Here is a 21,980-nt window from a genome sequence, read left to right as displayed (position 1 = left end):
GCACTATTCAGATGCTTTACTCGCTTCCCACCCTTTTGTGTTGCGTGTAATTGCCTATGCTTTTGGCAAGCCCACCTTGAATTTCAAGCAAAGCGTTTTCCCAAAGAATCAATCTCCTTGGAGCCAGACATCATGATAAGAAACCAAACTGCACAGGAGCACAAGGATATTTCAAGAGCTAAACAAAGCGCTCAGCTCAACAATTTAGCATGGTTGACAAAACTGGCCTTGCTACGAAAGATGACCCGCAGTCATTTTATATATTGTGCCATTATGATTGCATTTAACATTCACTGCCAGTCATTATAGAAAATTTTTACATTTCCAATACTCACGTGATATTCCATTCAATAATTATATATAAACCGAATCTACCAAATAACAGAATAGACTCCCTACTTTTTGTCCCGTCCCGTTCTTTTATAATTGACAGCAGAAAAATGTAGGTTTGCCAAAATACAGCCATTTCTCCCATGGACTCTGAAACTGTGTTTATTTCCTATAAAATGGGGCAATGATGTCATCTACCGGAGGTTGGGCATCAGTAAAGTTGTTTCCAAGTTTGATATTTACAGTGGAGCATGCTCAGATTCGCCCCCATTTAGCACCGCTCTAAAAAATACAATTGACAAGTATACTTGTCAAAGGCAGTGAATGAGTTAAAGACACTGTAAATGCGGCGAGGACAGTTCGTTGACAATTTGTCTCTCTAAGATTTCTTCCCTGGAGTCGTGAGGGTTTTTATCTCCTCATTCATCGCCTCTCCCGATTTCAGAGCTGAAGTAAATTGAATATTGTGCACCAAGGATGCCAATTCATTCACATGCATACTAATTGATTTGTACTCGTTAAGGTTGCAGAGGCCCGATGAACGCTGCGTTCTTTTGAAGACTAAATGGTCTTTGATGTTTTTAGAGCGTACTAAACTTTTTTTGTGCGGTCATACTCCCGAGCCGCGGGTTACACTGCTGGCAAAAGTACGGTACAGAATGGAATCTCTTTGCAAAGGGTTTCATTCCACTGGCAACAATGATAAATAAATAAATAAATAAATGGAGTAACAAAACAAATTTGAAAAACTAGCAAGTTGGCACAGTGGGAAGTAAACAAGCACACCTCATATTTGAGCTCTGACGCATGGAAATAATTAATTTAGTGCAACCGGAATTTTTTTAATGTTACGTTGGAAATTTTTAATGTCATGTAAATTCTTTTATTTTTTTTTCAAGTCCAAGTACACACTTAAAATAAGTTGGCTTTATTACTTAATGCAAATGTCTTTACCAAGGAAAATGTATTTTAAGCATTTTTATTTATTCCTATTTTATGTATTTCATTAAATTTTATACATGCTGGCTAGCTCCAGTTTCCTCTCATATTGTGCATGTTAGGATCATTGAACAGTTTAAATCAGGCATGTCCAAAATATGGCCTTTTGTGGCCATTGATTTTTCATTGGCCTGTGGCATATATTGTACTAAATATATGTCATTTGATATTCTATAGAGATTTATTTTTATTTTTTTAAATGTTTATTTTCACTTTCAGAGCACTTTCTGCTGTATGTCAAGGTCCGATTTATGATTTATAATAATCCTCGTAACGGTAAACAGTTGGGTCAAAAATAACCCAACTCTGGGTAAAAAAAATGGACCGAGTCAAGAAATTGTTTTTTTTTTAGTGTAAAACAATTCACACATATTGGTAAGATCATTTTCATTTTGTATAAAACAATCCAGAAAGTTGGTCAAATTGACCCATAAAGAATTTTTTATTTTTTTCATTTTTTTTTCTCAACACCTTTAAGCACAAAAGATACATCATAGTCTTTACTAGGCTCTATCAGTCGTCTCTGCTATCCTGGTTCTGTCAAAGAATTCATTTGTGATCCGGTCATGTTGAGAATTTGAGACCTGATGAATCATCTAACTGAGATCTATCACTGGAAGGACGCTTTCGAGAGAAAAAAAAAAAAAAAAAGTTATTACCTCTGACAGACGAATACGTTTGGCATGCACGACTGCCTGTTTTTTAAAGTCTTCATCATTTTTAGTATACATAAAAACGCCAGACTTCTTGAAAAGTTCAATCAATGAGAATGCGCACTTCTGGATGGTTTCTTATCGGCGGCGTTTGACTGATGAGCTACGTGGAATTTTTCTTTAATTTCCACTTTTAAGCTCGCCTGGCGGATTCATCAAGTGATGAAAGACGTAACAGCACATAGAGGCTGACGCACAAAACCAATAACTGGAACAAAAGAGGGCGACGGCGGGTGGATAATCTGTGGAAGCGTTGGTATGAAACCGCGATTTGTGAATTGCACGAAAACTCATTTCGCTTGACAGACACACAAACACATATACCGCCATGGCGACCTATCTATCAGAATGCGGCTGAAGTGTGCGGAAACACTTGAACGCGATCAAAATGAAACATTCATGGATTCCTCGCCCACCTGCTGTGGATAATCATAATGAACGTCTGTTTCTTTATCATAGATTTCCTTTCGACCTTTGCCATCTTTTTCAATAATCCCGAGCAGAGCTGCCCGACGCCTCGGGATATCGGCTGGTGAATGCTCATATCAGTTACGTTGTGGGTATTAGCGGGGTGAACGGTTAATACGGAGGAATCGCAGCAGGGATGTTCCAGCAAAAGCGCTCGTCAGCTCAACCCTTCCATTAACTCGGCCGACAGCTTTTCAAGGAAACAAAAACATCAATGCCAAGTGGAACTGTGATGTTTCCAAAAAATGTATTTCTCAATTAAACCAAAGTATAAATGATCTTCCCCAAAAAATTAAAGACAAATTTAAATTATTCCAATGCTAACCATTTTAAAAAAGAGAGCATTCAATTTAGAGCATTCTGGCCAGTCTTTCAAGGCTCACTGAATATTGTGTTTTAGTCTTTAATGATTTTCTTTTAACATCAAAGACAATTTAGTCAATGAATGTGTCATACAGTAGACAACACTAAAAGCACTTTAAAATCTTTAAAGGGATACTTGACTCATTCAGCCATTTTGAGAAGTAAAAAAAAAAAATATATTTTGTCCAGAATGAATGATAACTCAATTATTTTTTATGTACAATTAATAGCTTTAAAAACAATTTTTTCTACTTGCTGTCGACTGAAGATGACCTCACCTGTGGTGAGGAACTAGGTAACGACCAATCATGGCTCACCTGTTTTCAGGGTTTGGTCAGCAAACTGAGCCATGATTGGTCGTTATCTTTCTCAGCACTGATGAGGTCATCTTCAGTTGACAGCAAGTGGAAAAATTTGTTTTTAAAGATGTATAATGAATTTACAAATGAATTCTAGACTCTCTGACTCTCTTCAAGTTACGAAACTCCTCAACAGGAAAATATTGCCTATATTGTTGCCTAAATATTGTTACGAAATAAGTTTCAGGATACGTAAGGTAAAGTATGGGCCGCGACTCGCAGCTCCCAAAGTTTACTGAACGCAACATACTTACAGTTGCCCTGCCAAGTGTCCAATTGTTTGCGAATCGACCACATCCACAAAATGTTTTTTACCCCTCCGGAATCGTCTGACCTCGAATGACACGAAAATATCAATACTCATAGCGTCGAACACCTCATCGACCTCACTGCACCTTTGCTACTTTTCTCTGCGAGTGTTCCCGCAGCGGCTTCACATTAGCGCAGTAAGCTGGCAGCATTTTGGCGCAGCACGGAGATGAATTACACTGACCGGATTCAAGTGCGCAGCATGTCAACACACATTACAGGAATAATTCCAGTGGCCCCCGTGAGCGTCTCGCTCCACCATTGTCGCAGCGTATTAGGTCAAAACCTGCCCCAAAATAATACTGCAGCCGTCCTTTGTGTGAGTCATTTTGGAGACGCACAGGTGGGATGCAAATCAGTCGCAGTGTGGATGATTACACCTCACATACGAAGAACACAACTGGAGATTTTGAAGGTAATCATAAGGAGTACTGCATTCATCAATGGCCGGATTTAAACCCAATAGAGCATTTCTTTTAAAAAAGTGGAAATTCTTAATTGAATATCCTGATCTCGCCATATTTTTATCTTACTGTAGAAACAAGTCAAGGCAGTAAGACCCCAAAACAAGTAGCAAATGAACACATTGAGAATGAATGAAATGCTTTTAACTTAGAGGACTAAAAGTGAATGCAGTAAATAAACAAATAAGCACCAAGTTAAGACTTATTGAAGGCAAATAAATGCAATATTCATGAATGGCCAAGTCAAGGCTTGATTTAACCCAATTTAGCATTTTTTTTTTTTAATTACAGAGGAGGTAAGTGAATGCAGTAAATATACAAAGATACACCAAATTAAGACTTTTTGAAGGCAAATAAATGTAATATTCGTGAATGTTCAAGTCCTGGCAGAGGTGCCGATACTGCATTAAAACAGTGGTATTGGTATCGGTGACTACTCACAAGTAACATGCCGATACCATTAATTCCAATGCTAATATAGGATTTTGGATGCAGCATCTTGTGTCTTGCTCATGCATGACATTCACTGGTATGTAATATGTTCACTGCATGCCGATCTAAGATATCCTATTGGCCCTTGAATGCTCTAAACCAATGGCAGGACAGCTTTTTCATGTTGAAGAAAAAAAACCTTTAGTATCGGTATGGTATCGGTATCGGCCGATACTGCAAAGCTGGGTATCGGTATTGGGAGGCAAAAAACAGTATCGGAACAACACTAGTTTAAACCCAATAGATCATACTTTTTACTTACTGAAGAGAAATGCAAAGGCAAAAAAGTGTCAATTCTTGAATATTCTGATTTCAGCACATTTTTATCTTATTATAGATACAAGTGAAGGCAAGACCCAAAAACAAGTAGCAAATGAACACATTGAGATGGAAAACAAATGAAATGCTTTTCATTTTTTGAGGACTAAAGTGAATTTAGTAAATAAACAAATAAGCACCAACTTAAGACTTATTGAAGGCAAATAAATGCAATATTCATGAATGGCCAAGTCAAGGATTGATTTAACCCAATGTAGCAATTTTTTTTTTTTTTAACTTACTGAGGTGGAAAGTGAAGGCAGTAAATACACACCAAATTAAGACTTTTTGAGGGCAAATAAATATAATATTTGTGAATGTTCAAGTCCTGGTTTAAACCCAATAGATCATACTTTTTTTTTACTGAAGACAAATGCAAAGGCAAAAAAGTGTAAATTCTTGAATATTCTGATTTTAGCATATTTTTATCTTACTGTAGACACAAGTGAAGGCAGTAAGATCCAAAAATGAGTAGACAGTTAATACATTGTGATGGCAAACAAAATATATATTCTTCAATGGCTTGCTTTTCATTTACAAAGGAAGAAAGTGAAAGCAGTAAGACCCAAAAACAATTAGCTGGTGAAGACATTTTGAAGGCAAATAAGTGGCGCATTCTTGAAAGGTCAAGTTGATGGGCTCATTTAAACCCAGCATATAAAAACTAAAAGCCATTCTTAAATGGTCTGTTTGAGAATGTTCTTCACTTACTGGAGACGGAAAGTTAAGGAGGCAAGATCACAAAACAAGTAAATACATTTTTGATGACTTCAAATGTGTGAAAATATCCAACTAAAATGTCATGTCGAACCCACAGGGCCACCGCGTACCTTTTCTTAATGGCGAATTGATGTTTTCTTAAAAGAGTAATTGCTTTTCCTAAAGTAATCTATGCGATAATGTACGCTGCTGTGTTTAAATTGCAGGAGCAAACATGGCCGCGCACACGACACTACCTTGCAAACATTAATCATCACCACCATCATCATCATCATCATCACTTAAAGGTCAGTGGGGAAAAAAAATAACACATCCATCACATTTGGGAGATATAATTAGCCTTACTGTAGGCGGGGAAATTCAACACGCACAATTAATTCACTGCACTGACGTTCTAAGTTAAAAGGAAGGAAAATCGGCCCCGGGTGTCTTTTCAGCTTGTTGAATATTTTTGGTAATACAACGCAAGCTAGACATGAGGTACTGATATTGGAGTTTTAAAATGAGCCTAAAATGTCTGCTTCAAACCAAAATGGCAAACTTCCTGTTACATGGCTTCCTGAGAATTTTGGGGTCTATTTTATGAAACATTGCCAAATTTCACATTGTTCTGTGAAAGTGGTTATGGGGTCTGAATTTTGAAAACTGAGGAGTTACTGTATTAAGAGTTGGTTCCAAAGTAAGTCTGAATGTCTTAAGTGTTTTTGGCAAGCCAGTTGAGACTTTTTGAATGGGTGTCGTCATGATGGACAGTCCCACCAAATTTCATATTGATAAGAAACTGGTTATCAAAATTGTAGTTACTCTAAAAGTGAGCCTAAAATGGCTGCGGCAAACCAAAATGGCTGACTTCCTGTGTTTTTCAAACTTTTCTTTTTTTTTTGTGCGTGTTTGATTCTACTAGTGATAAACATTCCTACCAAATTTCATGTCGCTAAACTGGTTTTAGGATTTGAGTCTCAAGATTGTGGAGTTACTGTATTAATTAAGAGTTCTAAAGTATAAAGTACAACTGCTGCTTCAAACTAAAAGGGCAGATTTCTTGTGTCTTTCTGCATAAGTGAAACTGGTTTTCAAAACTGTAGTTACTCTAGAAGTGAGCCTAAAATGGCTGCGGCAAACCAAAATGGCTGACTTACTGTGTCTTTCAAACTTTTTTTTTTGTGTGTGTGTGTGTTTGGGTCTACTAGAGATAAAAATTCCCACCAAATTTCATGTCGCTAAACTGGTTTTAGGATTTGAGTCTCAAGATTGTGGAGTTACTGTATTAATTAAGAGTTCTAAAGTAGAAAGTACAACTTCTGCTTCCAACTAAAAAGGCAGATTTCTTGTGTCTTTTCTGGCATGGCTTGTGGGACATTTCTTTAAATAGGTGTCGTCATGACATATACTTCCACCAAATTTCATATTGCGAACTGAAACTGGTTCTGTGGTTGAATTTTCAAAATTGTAGTTACTGTAAGAGTATAATAGTGAGCCTAAAATGGCCGCTTAAAACTAAAAAGGCTGACAGACTTTTTTTTGTCGGTGTACTCATGATAAACATTCCCAGCAAATTTCACGTCGCTAAGTCAAACTGGGTTTAGGGGCTGAATATTCAAAATTGTGGATTTACTTGAGCGAGACATCAGTTGTAAAGTCACTTGTATTCACCTCCCTTCGAAGTGTGAACACAAATAGGCCTACAAGATTTAAAAGAAAAAAAAACTCCCACCTGGCTGTGGCTTGTTGCTGCCACTGTCAAATGTAGTAACCTGTGTCTCACATTTTTGTCAAAATTACTAATTACTTGGTTGGTAGCCAGTGATAAGAAACATCCAGAGCAGGGGTGGCAAACTGCGGTCCTCGAGGGTCGGAGTCCTGCAGGTTTTATAGATTTCCCTACTCAAAGTGCAGCTGATTCCAATTAGCAGGCTCGTTATCAGGCTTCTGCCATTATATATATATATATATATATATAAATATATATATATATATATATATATATATATATATATATATATATAATGTTTTGTTTTTTTTCCATTTCGGACGATTACAACTTTAATTGATTTTAAACCAATAAACCCAACAGACATTTATTTAAAGGTTACATTTATTCAAAAATAATTCCTGTGCAGACAACAATAATGTATACTAATTCTAAATCAGTTTAACATAAACTCCATTTCACAATTTAGCAAAATTTCAACGATTTGATTTTTTAAAATGTTGACATATCCTCCTGACTACCAGCAATTCAAATTTGTCCTCTGTAGTGGACCTTTTTAAACCTGATTATCCACCACCCAATGCATATGATTGAATTAACTCCTTTTGTGCTCTATAGAGGACATTCAGAGCTTTCCAATGATACCAAATGTGTTGGTGGGGCTTTGCTACCTTTAACTGCATCATAAAAGAAAATGGCTTCCCTCAGTGCAAGCACTTGTTAGGGAAGAGGAAAAGTAAGTGTATTACACTTTTTATTGAACAAATTTAGGCTTTAAAATGTTGTTAGCATGTTTTCTATAAGACTCTTAAGAACACAAAGTATTGTTTGAATTATTTTAACTGTATTTGAGCCTAGCATTAAAAAAAAATAAAAAAAAAATAAAAAAAGTCCTCTGTAGTGGACACATCATAGCTTAAAAATAAACACTTTTCTTTCTTTTCTTTTTTTTTTTTACAAAAATTTCTTTTCCAGTATTCCAGTTACTTTACAAAGATTGGGGAATATCAAACTAAACATGATTGGACAATGTTTTTTTTTCCTGGTAGTCAGGAGAATATCGAATTCATTCGATTTACTGCCCAACCCTACTCCTAACTAAGACATAATTACGAACCTAGCAAGCCACCTGCACACCTAGTATGTACCAGTTTGTTTCCACACATGTGGAGACTTCCAGATTGACAAGAAGGAGAAGTGAAGTGTGTATAAGGAGCGATCAAAAGCTTTGGCTGTGTTGATTCCGGTTAAATCCAAGCGCACAGAAGGAGCGTGATGATGCACACGTGGACATTTTTTTTCTTTTAAAAAGAAAGAACACTTGCTGGTTAGCTGGCTCACCGCAGTTCTCCTCGTCCGCTTGGTTCCCGCAGTCGTCGGCGCCGTTGCAGTGCAGCACTTGGGGCAGACACATGCTCAGGTTCCCGCACGGGAAGAAGCCGAGGGGGCATGAGGTCGTCGCTTCTTCGGTCAAGTTGGCGGCTGGAAAACAAAGCAGGGATGGAAAAAGTTTGGTTGGTAATAGGTAGAAAGGTGTGTGGCTGGGATTGGAAAAACTTTTTAGGTTCTTTGTTTACCAAAAACAACAACAAAAAATGGTTACATTTTGACCCATAGTCTTCCTTCCTACATACTTAGATATCCGCCTGCCTACCAGGAAAACTGGAATACTGCAAAAGAAATTTTTGACAAAAAAATAAAAAATAAATAGTTTTATTTTTATGCTATGATGTGTCTACTACAGAGGACTTTTTTTTATTTTGTTTTTTTAAAACAAACTTAAATGCTAGGCTCAAATACAGTTAAAATAATTCAAACAATACTTTAATGTGTTCTTAAGAGTCTTATAGAAAACATGCTAACAACATTATCATTGGAAATCTCTGAATGTCCTCTATAGAGCACAAAAGGAGTTAATTCAATCATATGGACTGGGTGGGAGATATTCAGGTTTAAAAAGGTCCACTACAGAGGACAAATTTGAAATGCTGGTGGTCAGATGGTTAAACCTACCTACCATATAAATCTACAGAAAAGGAAAAATACAGACATAATAATGGCAGAAATATTCACTGCGGGATTAAAATGGTTTTAATAAATCATGTTAAAACAAAAGCCAAAAACCCCCACTGAGACTGATGTCTGTTATTGTGGCTGTAGTCTTGCAAAACTGCCATTGATTTGATCCTCTCACTATTTGACATTTAGTTCTACACCACTGCCAGTCACAATCAGCCTCATATTATTATTCTACTACTACTACACATTGCATTTCTGTAATACTGATAGATGAAGACCCAGGTTGGTAGATAAGAGGTTGAAGATAGGTAGTGGGTAGTTCATGATCCAGCACACGTCTCCTTGAAGACAGAAAAAGGCAACTCTTGGTGTTTCCCAGAGGGGTCCAAGCTGTAAAAGCTGCAAAAAGGGGTACAACTCAGAGTGGTGCGAACCAGAATATTCAATTTGTGTGCTTTAAAAAGCCCCCCCAAGAGCTTAACCTTAAAAAAAAAGAGAGAAAAATAAAATCATTTTTCCAATGTTGGCAGACTGCCGAGGCAGCCCTACAGAAAAAAGACATTACCTGCGTGCGCCTCCTCCCTTTCTAGAATGCGCCCACATTTAAAGAGTCTGCAGGGCATTGACTCAAATTGGAGTGCGCTCCAGTCTCAGCAAAAGTGGCGGATATTGCCCCCACACCCCCTAAAGTGGATACAATTCACACTCTCTCCAGCCATTTCGTCACGAACATCGCTTTTGCCCCTTAGAGTGAAAAGCGTCACTTTTTTAAGTGTGTATTGATTGTTGGGTGTATCTGTCAATAAGATTGATTAACTCTATAGAACAACTTTTATCATCGTAGGTTAAAAAAAAAAAACACTTTGAAAATAACACACTCCAATGCTCCCATTAGAACTGAGAGGATGGAATTTTTGATGACATGTCAAATACATAACGGATTGTTCACACATGTGATAGATTAGCTAGCTAGCTAGCTAGCTAGCTAGATAGATAACAAGGTTGCTGGCTACTAAACATACAATGGAACATTTTTTTGTTGGCCTTGTTATCCCTTCCGCATAGTATTTACTACAATCCCCTTTTTAATTTACATTTTGTATTACGTATGATGAACCTGTCTGGAACAAAATGCAAGCCAAAACAAATGAGTAATTGTGCTAATTGGACTAAATATTGACTGAATATGAAATGAACTCCAATCAATTAAATCTTCCTTCACCTGCTGCACGTGGCTGACTAAAAACACACATACATGCATGCACACTCAATGCAGAAAGAGAGAGTGGCAATAGTATTAGTCAGTTGTTGGTCCAAGCCCGAGGGGACACTTAAGTGACAGTTTCATTTCATGCTGCCGCCGCCCCTTTTGCACCACGTCGCTCATTTTGTTGATAAAATTAAAGGTGTGTCACGTCATTCACATTCATGATAACACATCGAGGAGTAGTAAGCTACTCAAAGGTTTACAAAAAAAACAAAACAAAAGAAAAAGCAAAGAAAACAAGGAAAAAAATTGGGTTTTTTGCTCAGTGCATAAGTACCCTAAACACCACACAACCATTATTTGTTCAGCTTTTCAGCACATCTTTCTATATCTCCCAATTTATAGCAGTACATAGTTTCCTGAAATCTCAAAGACGGAGACCAGGTATTTTTTCTACTCTGTTTATGCTCAATAACAAAATCAAGTTGACTAAACACTTCACTACCAGTAATTTCCCTTTGTTAAAAATGTGAAGATTAAAAATTGTACTACAAAGTAAACGACTGGTCTTTCTATTCTGTACCCTGTCACAAACAACAAACAGGTAAATGAAACACCTCACTGCCAATATCTTCTAAGTCTTTTCAGCACCTATTTGTGTATTTTAGAAGATTAGAGCCAAAGGAATCCCTGAAAGTTGCAAAGTTGGTAGACAATTCAAGTAGATTGCTGTTTTTTCCACATCATATGACAAAATCCTCAACAGGTAAATTTAACTCCTCACTACCATTATATTATCACATTCTTATTTAGCACCCCTTTCTCTACTTTAGGTTTAAAAAAAAAAAAAAAAAAAAAAAAAAAAAAAAAAAAAAAAAAAAAAAAAAAAAAAAAAAAAGAGTAAAAAAAAAATAATACATATGAAAGGTCAGATAAACATTTTAAAAATAATTATTCATTCATGTACACGTTCATTGTTTGTAGTGGGTGTCCACTATGAAAACCAGAGGACACTGAATACCTCACCATCATTTTTTATTTTATTTATATTTTAAATGTGTCCAAAGAACCCTTGAAAGCTTTAAGATTGGTTTGAAATTGCACTCAGAAGTAACTTGCTGTTGTTTCTACTCTAGATCCTGTGATAAAATCATCAACGGATAAATTAAAAACCTCACCACCATTATTGTTTTTGTTTTCAACACTTCTTTCTGTATTTTACAGGTTTAAAATTCAGAACAATCTCTGAAAGTGTAAGGATTGGTGCAAAATTTCACGAAAAATAAACTTTTTATTGCTCGACACCCCGTGACCAAATCATCAACTGGTCAATTAAACACCTCACTGCCATTATCTTGTCACTTTTCCAGCAACCTGGGCTTATTTGTGTTAAAAAAAAAAAAAACCTGAAAGCTCAGACTGGTTCAAAATTACACTGAAAATAATTTATTTTTCTTCTCTGTTGACACATGCTGAAAAACTCATTTTTGTATGTACGCTTAAAGGCCTCACAACCATTTTTTCTCAGCTTTTCACGAGCCTCCTGTATGTCACTTCTGAAAAGAATCGAAGCCCTGTTTGGCCTTCCCAACAAACCTACCCCCACCCCCCCTTCCCCCATGCACGCTTTCTTTCAGGTTTAAAGCAGCACTTCGGCTGGCACCCAAATACTTCCAGGTGGTATCAAAGAACCACTTTTTGTCATAATGGGGCGCAGCATTTCCAAACCATTCCATTTCTTACTTGTTGCTAATTGAGTAAAATTTGAAGTGAGACCCATTCAAAAGCAGAAAAGCTCTCAAGGGAGTTGAATCAATGGAGATGGTTGCCGTGAATCGAGAAGCATGAGGGTCATTAAAAAAAAAAATCATCAGAGATCTTTAGTGGCATGAGAAAGACATCGTCAAAACCATTAGACATAGTGGGAATTTAAAACCAATAGAGGATTTTGTGGTGTCCTCGTGACCAAGTTAATTGTTAGCTAATGTCATTGAGTGGCTTTGAAATAACAGTGCAGGATGTTCAAAATCTATCGGAAGTCTGAAAGGGCATTAAAAGGCAGGATGTAATTGACAGTATCAAAATCAAATGATTTCGAGAAGGGAACTCATTCAGTCCCTGCGTGGTGCCGGAAGTTGTCACACGTTACAGTGTAAATGCATATTGTCAAAATCAAAAGGACTTAAATGGCTTAGAGAGGCTGTAGGACCTATTTAAAAAAAAAAAAAAAAAAAAACAGTCTTGCGTAGTATTTAAATATTAAATGAGGTCTACGTGGCACCTTCTCGTCATTTCAGTAGTAGACATCGAAATCAATAGAACAAACTTAAATAGGTTAAGAAAAAAAAAATCATTCCTTACTTGAAGAGCAATAGATGTACAGTATATGACACTAGTGAGCCCATCCAGTAACATGAGCGAGGCATCAAATAAAACAAGTGAAAAGTTGAACTGACCAGACGCTGCATAGGCCACCATGAGGAGGATGTAAACTTGCGCCACACCATGTGAGCATCCCGCGGGGAAAAAGATCATCACCATCATCGCTGTCGTCGTAATCCTTCACCCCAAAAAAAAAAAAAAGTGCAGTGAGCAAGTCGGTGTTTGACTCCGAGGTGGCAAACAACACGGCCGCCGGCACAGCAACCTGCTGGCTGAGTGCAGCAACCGATGCGCACGCTGGAAAGAGGCTGAGAGGGAGCCATGACGCACGCGAGGAGGCGTGAAGCAGGTCGGGTGGGGGCGTAGGGACTTATTGGAGGAGGGGAATGCAAAAAAACCCAAAAAAAAGCTGTTGTTTTTAATGCAGCTCACTGTGAAATTGAATGTGTGTTAAATTTGGGGGAAATGAAACTCAAAAAATAAACAGCTCTCTCAAATAGATGCCTCCCTTTTATTCAGGAAAATTAAAACAGATATTTTTAATTATCTCAGCTCACACAAGAACAGTTAATGACAAAACTCTAGTGTGCAAAAAAATAAACACCTCCCTCGAACAGAAACCATGAGGGAAAGAAAAAAAAAAACTCCCTTTCAGGTCATCAAAGAGAAAAGAGAAAACCAAACGCCCCCTTTAAATAGGTGCCTCCTTTTCCCCTCGATCAGCAAAGGAAAAACTAGTAATAACTGCAGTCATCTTAGTTCATAGATTCTATTGACCAAACATGGAAATCTATTTAAAAAAAAAAAAAAAAAAAACTGATTCTGAAAAATAAATGCCTCACTTAGAAACACCAGGGGAAAAACGGGTAGTAATTTGAGCTACAAAATGAAAAAGATGCTGTAAATTTAATGATCAGAGTTCATAAAAAAATTTTTTTTACTCATGTCAGTTAACAGTTGACTCCAAAAAATAAATGCCTCCCTTTTCCTCAGTCAGTAAAATAATGTATCTCGTATATTGTGCACAGCTTTTTATAGTTGTGATATTCTCAAGAGTATGATAAGGTCCAGATTTAAATACAGAAAATGTTATAAGGAAATTAAGAGGTAGGTTTAATTCCCCTCCAATTTATGAGAAAAGTAAAAGACTCCCTCAAATACTTTTCACAACTACCACCAAACAATGTAAAACACTTTCTGGTAAAACAGTGTAAATTTATGCATGTTCTGAACAGTTTTCAAGGGTGCTTTCGCATCAAAGCAACCCAGATACACTTTTTAAAAAAAAAAAAAATCGTTTAGTCATCCATACTTGAGGAAAATAAATGACACCCTCAAATAAATGCTTTCCCCTGCCCAATCAGGTAAATAACCCTAATAATGGTAAAATCATATTCACTTTCTCATGCTGTGACATTATCATGGGTATTTGGAAGAAGGTTAAAATTTTCTTCCCCAGTTAGTCAGCCACTAAAAATTAAAAACCTCTCTTAAATAGACACCTCCCTTTCCCTAATCATGAAAATAAATGTGTAACAATGCATTTTGTAAACAATTTTCTATATACCATAACTCATTACTATGACAGGAGAGCTGTTACATTTTCACCCCAAATTTTTGAGAAAAATAAATGCCTCTCTCAATAACTATAAAAACCTACCAAAGCACTTAAATCTGTAGCATAATTGTTGCATGTTGTAAAGAAGTTTCAATAGTAAAAAAATAAAAAATACTAACCCATTCGGTTCCACCTCAGGGAAATTAAGACCTCCCTCAAATAAATGCCTCCGTTGACCATTCAGGAATATAACAATAGATAGTATCGCATGTTTGAAATAACTTACTTGAGTTGTACAATTATTACTTATAGGAGGGAGGTTAAACTGTTCACCCTTAATGAGAAAAATAAAGACCTCCAACCACTTAAAGCAGTCTCATGGAAAGGTGTGAAATGCGGCTTGTGACTTTGACACTCGCTTCTCCTGCAACTGCATGCCAAGTACTTTCCATGTTCGCAATTTTATATAGTCACAGCAAAATCTCTCCTTCACTGTGTAAAATAGGCATCGTACAGTAATAAATACAGTATCGTCTGTTACGGTTTCGACATGCCAAATTTTGTGGGATCTCCAAAAAATCGTGACAAGAACAAAATAGTCACGGATATTTGTCGCTGGTGATGTTTCATTCAAAGTCGGGAGGCTGCCCGTGTTAGCTTTTCAATTACGTAGCTTTCATCCTCCGCCCATGTCGGAACAAGGCTGACATTTTGAGGGAAGTCTAAATCTGATTGTCTTTTCTTTTCTTTTTTTTTTTTGTTTACCCCCAGTTCGGAGATCAGACGTCCCGCGGTTCCTGTCAAAGACATTTCACAGTCTGTCACTGCAAATTGGGAGAACCAACGAGATAAGTTTGACAGCCGACGAGTGGAGTCTTATTTTCATAATCCACCGGCATGCTGGAGAAGACTGGCAAAATCTCTTGCAGTCAGCAGTTGTTATTTCTAAGTATTATTTGTTATCGCAGCATATTAGAGTGCAGAATAGATCCGCAAGGCTGTTTCCCCACACAGGAACAGGAACAAGACATGTTTGACCTTGGAATTTCTGAATGAGGCTGAGGCTTCAAAACAACACGCAAATTCATTTAGAAATGGCTTCTCTTGTTGAGGCACTTTGCAAAAACACAATCTTGAGTTCTCGGTTCTTCGCAACTATCAGACCATTTCTAAGCTCTGAGCTTCTAATTGAGACTTTTTCATGTGTCCTGTTATGGTAGACAATTTTCTTGAATTTTGAACATCTGTCCTTAATTAAGAACTTTTCATGCATCCTGTTCTGCTGAACATGTTCACCCAATTACCCGTGGATTAGTGAAATTGTCAGTTTCACTCCGACACGCAAAACCAGAATTGATTTTTGACATTGAACTGTGTTAATATTAGACAAGCTTCATTAGTTTGGCATCACTGATCTTTCTCGGATACCTCTTCTGATTGATGATCTTACTATTCCTCTACTGGGTGATCTGTGTTACATGAGAAAAAAAAAATCAGTACAGCAGAATTGAGCTTGATATGAAATTCACGTACTGATGAAATCGTTACAGTCAATCATATTTGAATGTAAATAGGAAATCCTCAGATCAACAAAAGGACGTGTGTAAAGGACCCCTGCTGTGACGTTGAAGACATTTGGCAATCAATAAAACCACAAGGTTTATTATTTCAAAGGAAACTGTCAAGTGATTATGTAGTCAATGGAGTTTTGAGATAGCAGCACATCACTTTGCAATGGCTTGCAATCAAGAGTTATGCGTCTTCTGTTGCCATGGCAAAGGCGGATCGGCGACTTTTGCAGCCCTTTTGTAATGTAGCAGTATGTGATAATAGGTGTGGAGAGAAGAGGACAGGATGGAAAAGGAACATTGGAATTAATGTGGCTAAGATATAAAGCGTTGACGACGGAGGCAAAAACTTTTCATTGCAATTTAACTTGCATGCAAAACACAGGGATTCAAACTAGGTGATTTCCTTACTCCGCATTGACACTTGAAGTCGACTAAGGGCGAATCCCGGTTTTAGCATCTTGTCTTCCATAGTCAGCCAATCTACCGAAGACTTTCGACTCTCCCGTCTGCTCCTGTCATCAGACTGAAATGTTCGACCAACAAGGTGACATAGTCCACAAGTACAAAAATTAGCTGGTTGTAGAAGAACGGAGCAGTTAGCTTCGCAAGGTTTTACTACTTGGATCACTGCTAGTCGTAAAAATTCATAATAAGTAACGGCACACCAACTTCGCGACACCTTTGTTGTTTTACGATAATATCACATTGCCGCATGGATGCTGCTAGTGCTAGCGTGTGGGAATATTTGACACAAACAGGAAAAATGCAATTCTATTATCAAACACAATGTAAAAAGAAATGGCAGAATAGTTATTTATTGTCTGGATTAAAAATAGGGGTGCCAGTCGATTACATTATTTTTATCGTAATTAGTATCATGATGTCAACAGATAACTCAAGATTAATCTAAAATTTTATCTGTTCTAAATGTACAATAAAATGTTTTTTTCCCCCCAGACGTTTTCATACTCAACATAAAAGTGGAAAAAATAACTCATAGAAATATGGTTGCATATTTTTGTCATTGATACAGTAATTTCATAATTCATAAAATCGACTCAAAATTAAAAAGATGTAAAAAAAAAAAAAAAGTGTGCGAGTGTGACATTGATTCGTGTTGAGGTCATCTTTCTGCCACTAGATGGCATAATTGCATTTGTAAGACGTGACAGCTCAGTGCATTTTTGTTTTCATATTAAGAGCTATATAATCTTTAACATGAACGTGTGAAATTTTGCATTTTTTTTTAAAATTGTAAAATACAACTTGACCCCAATCTCCACAAATATATGCATTATTATTCAATTTATTGCTGCTAAATTTTGACGTGGACGTGTTTGCTGCGTTGCGACTACAATTCCCTCAGTACAGGCTTTCCAAGTAAGGCCATTAATCGTGTGTTGAAAAAAAATAATAGTGGCATTTAAGGAACCTTAACTCAAAATTAACAAACTAATTAAAAAAAAAAAACATTTCCTACTTAGCTCCCTGCAGTGCGGAGTCCCGCAGAGTTCCATCCTTGAGCCAATTCCGTTTTCATTGTACGCATTTCCTCTGGCTTTTGTTTCTTCAATTGCTTTCATCTATTCCTTTATGAAATAAAGGAATGGCTACTCAAACCACAATGGCTGACATGTTGTTCAGTTCCGAGCATTGGTTTTTGAGACCCCCACAGAAAGACTCCTATAAACATGAAGCAATCATAACTGGGCATATACCAAGCATAGCTCATGTCCTCGCTGTGGACACTTGTGACACAAAATCCCGTAATTAAAGTGTCCTTTCAACCTGAAGAGTGAGTGATTGGACAAGGATTCCAGCAAATTAATAAAATATATTTTCAGTATTCCGGCTGAATACTGATGAGGATGGAGAGCGTGGATGTGCGGGATGAATATTTCTGTGTGAAGCCAAAGACTCGCGATCAAGTGAACTTTGATCCAACACATGGAACATGTGCTCGGGAAAAAAGTGATGAAGGGCTGACACCAGATTCAGTTACAGTACTGTCAGTCAAGGACCAACTCAATTTATATTGAATGAGGCTGTTTTTTATAAAGGGGATCTTAGAAACTGCAGTACATACTGGGAACACTTTTCTAATTTCGCTTACATTGCTCCTGAGAATGTATGAACCATGAAGTGAAAGCATCACCACCTCAATTTGTATTCATCAATGGAGTATATGCCGCGGAAGAGGCAGGATGTGATTTTGCACCTCAGTTTGGTTCCGGTCCGGTTTGCGAACGCGCAACCGATGGGCACAAAGTCGGAAGCACAAGTATTTTGACGTAGCCCACAAAATGAACCGGAACCATACTTATGTGCAAAGAACAGTTCTGCCTCTTCTGTGGCATATGCCCCATAGAATCCTTGGATTCATTGTTTATTTCATCATCATCACATCAAGAGCAGCTGTGGACTTCAAAGGAAGTTAGTCAAGATCAAAAGTCAAATCCGGATCAAGTTACGTTCATTTACGCTCACGGTTAACAATAACAACAGTAAAAAGAACGATGGATTAATTCAAATCTGAAGCATGATTGATTTGAAAGCATGATAATCCAAATTTGTTAGTAGCCTATGAAAGAATGAAAAACCCACAATGGTTGCTAAAAACATCTTTATAAAAATTCAATGTAATCCTCCTCATGCCTATATTATATCATCCATCTACACGTTGTTCTATTGTGTTCAAATATCTGTTGCTTAAAGGGTGCTAACATGACAACCATGCTAATGCTAATCGTTAGCTTGTCGATGGAGTTTTGCATTGATCGTTAGCATTAAGTTGAATGGCTTCATTAAAAGCAAATTTGTGTGTTTTTTCTTTTAAATACACAATGTGTAATCCTTTTAATTTTATTTTTGGTTTGACAGTAAATATCAACCTGCAAGGACAAACAGTTTGAAGGTGGATGTAGCAGAGCAGCCCCAGAGCATAAATGAGCCACCTCCATGTTTTAAAGTGTAACAGTGTACAGATGCAAGATGCATTATTTTCTGATACTGCTTTGCCACATCCGGCACTGGGTGTCGTTGAAGCCTACGTGCAGGCTTCAACAAAATCTCAACTTTCAAGTTACTTAAGTGGCCACTGAGGATTTTATCCGGAAAACTATCAACAATTTTGTCCTAGTTTTTTTATTGCAATGGAGTTGAAGTACTTCATCAAATCCTGTGTGCTTGCATTGGGGATTGTTTTGTAGCCTCAGTTTGCTGGTTGATAAAACACCCGGAGGAAGAGGCGAAGCGGGGGCGGGGTGAAAGGGGATTATTATCGGAAAAGCTGCAATAGCTTCCTCTTGAATTAAGACTTTCGCCAAATCTGCTCGCTGATCTTGGCAAAGCAGATTGCATTTTTTTTTTTTTTTAACCTCACTCCTGTTTTACAATGCAAATTCCTCCTCGAGCTGTTGTTTGTTTAGAGGCTGGATGGAAGGAAAACAAACACCTACAGGACACTTGCAGGCATGAAAAACTCATTTTGTGATTTGGAAGATTTTTTTTTTTCTCTGCACTAGATAATGTCCTTAGTATAAAAAGTCAAAATATATTACTGTTTTTTTTTTGTTTTTTTTACTTTTTATTGAATTTATTTTTATTTATTTTTCATATTAAATAATTTTTTACTAATTTGTGTTTTTGTTTTAAAGTAAAAAAAAAACATATTAAGCACAGTATATATTTTTAATGTGGCATATTTTGCATATTTTTGTTCATTCTTTCATACAATAAAAATGGTTTTATTTAAGCAACATTTTCAATATTTTTAATATTTTCATTTACAATAACACTTAAAATTTTGATTGCTTAATTTGTGCTGGTTTTATTTGACTGTAAAAATATCCTCAGACAATTAAAAAAAAATTGTACATACAGTATTCATTCCATGAATTTATTTATACTTATTCAATTTTATATATATTATTTAAGGATATTTATATTCTTTAATACATTTGCCTAACTGTTTTTAGCTTCTACCCCCCCCCCCCCCACTCCAAAAAAAAGCTTTTTTTGTATTATCTTTATTACTGAAATATATTAGATTGATATATCATTTGTTTTGTTTTATTACAATAAATAGTAGTCACAATCAAGCATAGAGTTTAAGATGCAAGAGTAAAAAACAAACAAGAATGCTAGTGTTGATGTGAGTTGCACCTTCCATGTAAGAAAATGAAGTGCAAGGCAGCTGGGTGACCGATAACGACAACTTCAGTGGACTTGTGAAACTTTCCAAAAGGTTTCATGTGTCAATCAAACTCCAGCTTGGAAAACAACATCTTAGACACACTCCCTTGGATGTGATGTATTGCACCCGCGAGTCTTTTAATGGACTCATTTGAAAAATTGACTTCTAGCAAGATTACTTTGTTGACCTTTTATATGATGTTGTGTGACAGTGATTGCAACTTTAAAGGCATCTTTTTGTGTAGTTTTTGAAATATAATTTATTATACTCACTGGGAAATTAATTCACACCTTGTTATATATTTGGAGATTAATTTTCTATTTTTGGTGTTGGGAGTGTCAAACTTTGTATACTGCTTTTTTATGAGGGGCGGTGGTATTAATTTGAATGAAATTGAGATTTATAATAATTGGAAACAAATTTGTTAGCCTGTTTAACGACATTTCCAATTATGTTAGTGATATGCTTACATGGTTTAAGTTCAAATTGATTTGTGTCCCCGTAGGGCAATTATTGTTACCGCAAGCAGTATACAACATTTAAGACAAACAAAACAGAGAACTAAGAGCATAAAAAGTTTCAGAAAATACACTGTATATTGGTATAAAATTCAACTACGTCCGACGGGGAAAGGCAATAAGTACAAACAGCAGTTTCTGTAAAATAAGGCTAAGTTTTTAATTCTCAGTAAACCTCAACTGGGAACTCAAACTTTTTTTTTTTTTGTAGAATATTTCACTATCTATCGAAATATTGCTTGTTGTGAAGTAAATTGAGTTCACATTGTTGAGCGGTTGAGGGAAAGTGCATTAGCCGCTGTCATTTCTTATTGAAAATGTGAATTAAGTGATAAGAGTGAAAATAGAATTTTGACAAGCCTGTCTTGACAGATGTAGCACTCAGTTTGAAAAAGCAGGTTATTAGCTGACCTTATATTTGAAGCACTTTGAGACTGGGCGTCGGTCTTCAGCTACCTAACGTTTCTGCGTAAAAGAACGCAAATGTTTGCTCATGCTTCAATTTGGCAGAGTACTGTTGGCCTCAACTTGCGCTTTTTGTGATCCACTCAACGAAATTTTGGTAGTCTAATAACACAGTCGCCCGAGATATATTTTAATGTTTTCAGAAAAATAGTAATTTTTGCATAGCATATTGGCATTTTTCTGTGATTTGATAACGGGACATTTAAAAAAAAAAAAAAAAAAAAAAAGACTTGGGAAATTATACTTCTAGTCTAAGGATATGTTCCGACAAATGTAATACATCAGGCTGACTGGAAATTTAGAGTGCATATTAAAAGTGACTGAAAACATAATATTGGAGATGTGAAAAGGGACAGAAAGAGGCACTTTGCAATTACAAGCCTTCCTCAAACCCAGATAGTGCGTAATTGCACAATCTGAGGTGACGCTTGGCTGCTCCTTTTTGAAGAGAAATTATGCAAATTCAACATCTCTGACTATGGAACCAAGGACTTTGTTGGATGAAATAAAGAATTAATTTTGTTTTTACAAAAAAAAAAAAAAAAAAAAAAACACACCTGTGGAGTGCAGTTCTGATTGGGTCAAGGAGCCTTATTTTTGAAGGTTTCCCCTCTCTGATCAACTATTTTTAGACACGTCACACAATGAAGTATGACAGCTCTAATGAGGGCTGCCTGAAAACTGTCAGCAAGGAAGAGAATTCTCTTCTTCACTGGAAAAAGACTTTTTCTGAAAAGATATGGTAGAAAAACACTTGAAGATAACAATGCCTCAGTGGCCTTGATGAACACGAATACTAAACACAAAACGACAGGCGCG

At 36.6% G+C, this 21,980-nt stretch overlaps 1 protein-coding gene across 4 annotated transcripts in view; it reads right to left on the bottom strand.

The window, feature by feature from the left end:
• Window positions 1-13,117, bottom strand: part of rxfp1 (relaxin family peptide receptor 1) — a 30,061-nt gene extending 16,944 nt beyond the window's left edge. For all 4 annotated transcript variants that reach the window (XM_077532617.1, XM_077532619.1, XM_077532620.1 and 1 more), the window contains exons 1-2: window positions 12,929-13,117; window positions 8,588-8,728 (exon numbers count right to left, since the gene is read on the bottom strand). In XM_077532617.1, the coding sequence (XP_077388743.1) occupies window positions 8,588-8,728; window positions 12,929-13,016 (229 nt within the window). In that variant the 5' untranslated portion in view covers window positions 13,017-13,117. The remainder of the gene's footprint in view (window positions 1-8,587; window positions 8,729-12,928) is intronic.
• Between the last annotated feature and the right edge of the window lie 8,863 nt (window positions 13,118-21,980).

The sequence above is a fragment of the Festucalex cinctus genome, chromosome 9 (assembly GCF_051991245.1).
Source record: "Festucalex cinctus isolate MCC-2025b chromosome 9, RoL_Fcin_1.0, whole genome shotgun sequence".
In the NCBI taxonomy this organism is placed as follows: domain Eukaryota; kingdom Metazoa; phylum Chordata; class Actinopteri; order Syngnathiformes; family Syngnathidae; genus Festucalex; species Festucalex cinctus.
The sequence above is the reverse complement of the archived record's forward strand: the minus strand, read 5'-3'. Positions and strand labels throughout refer to the sequence as shown.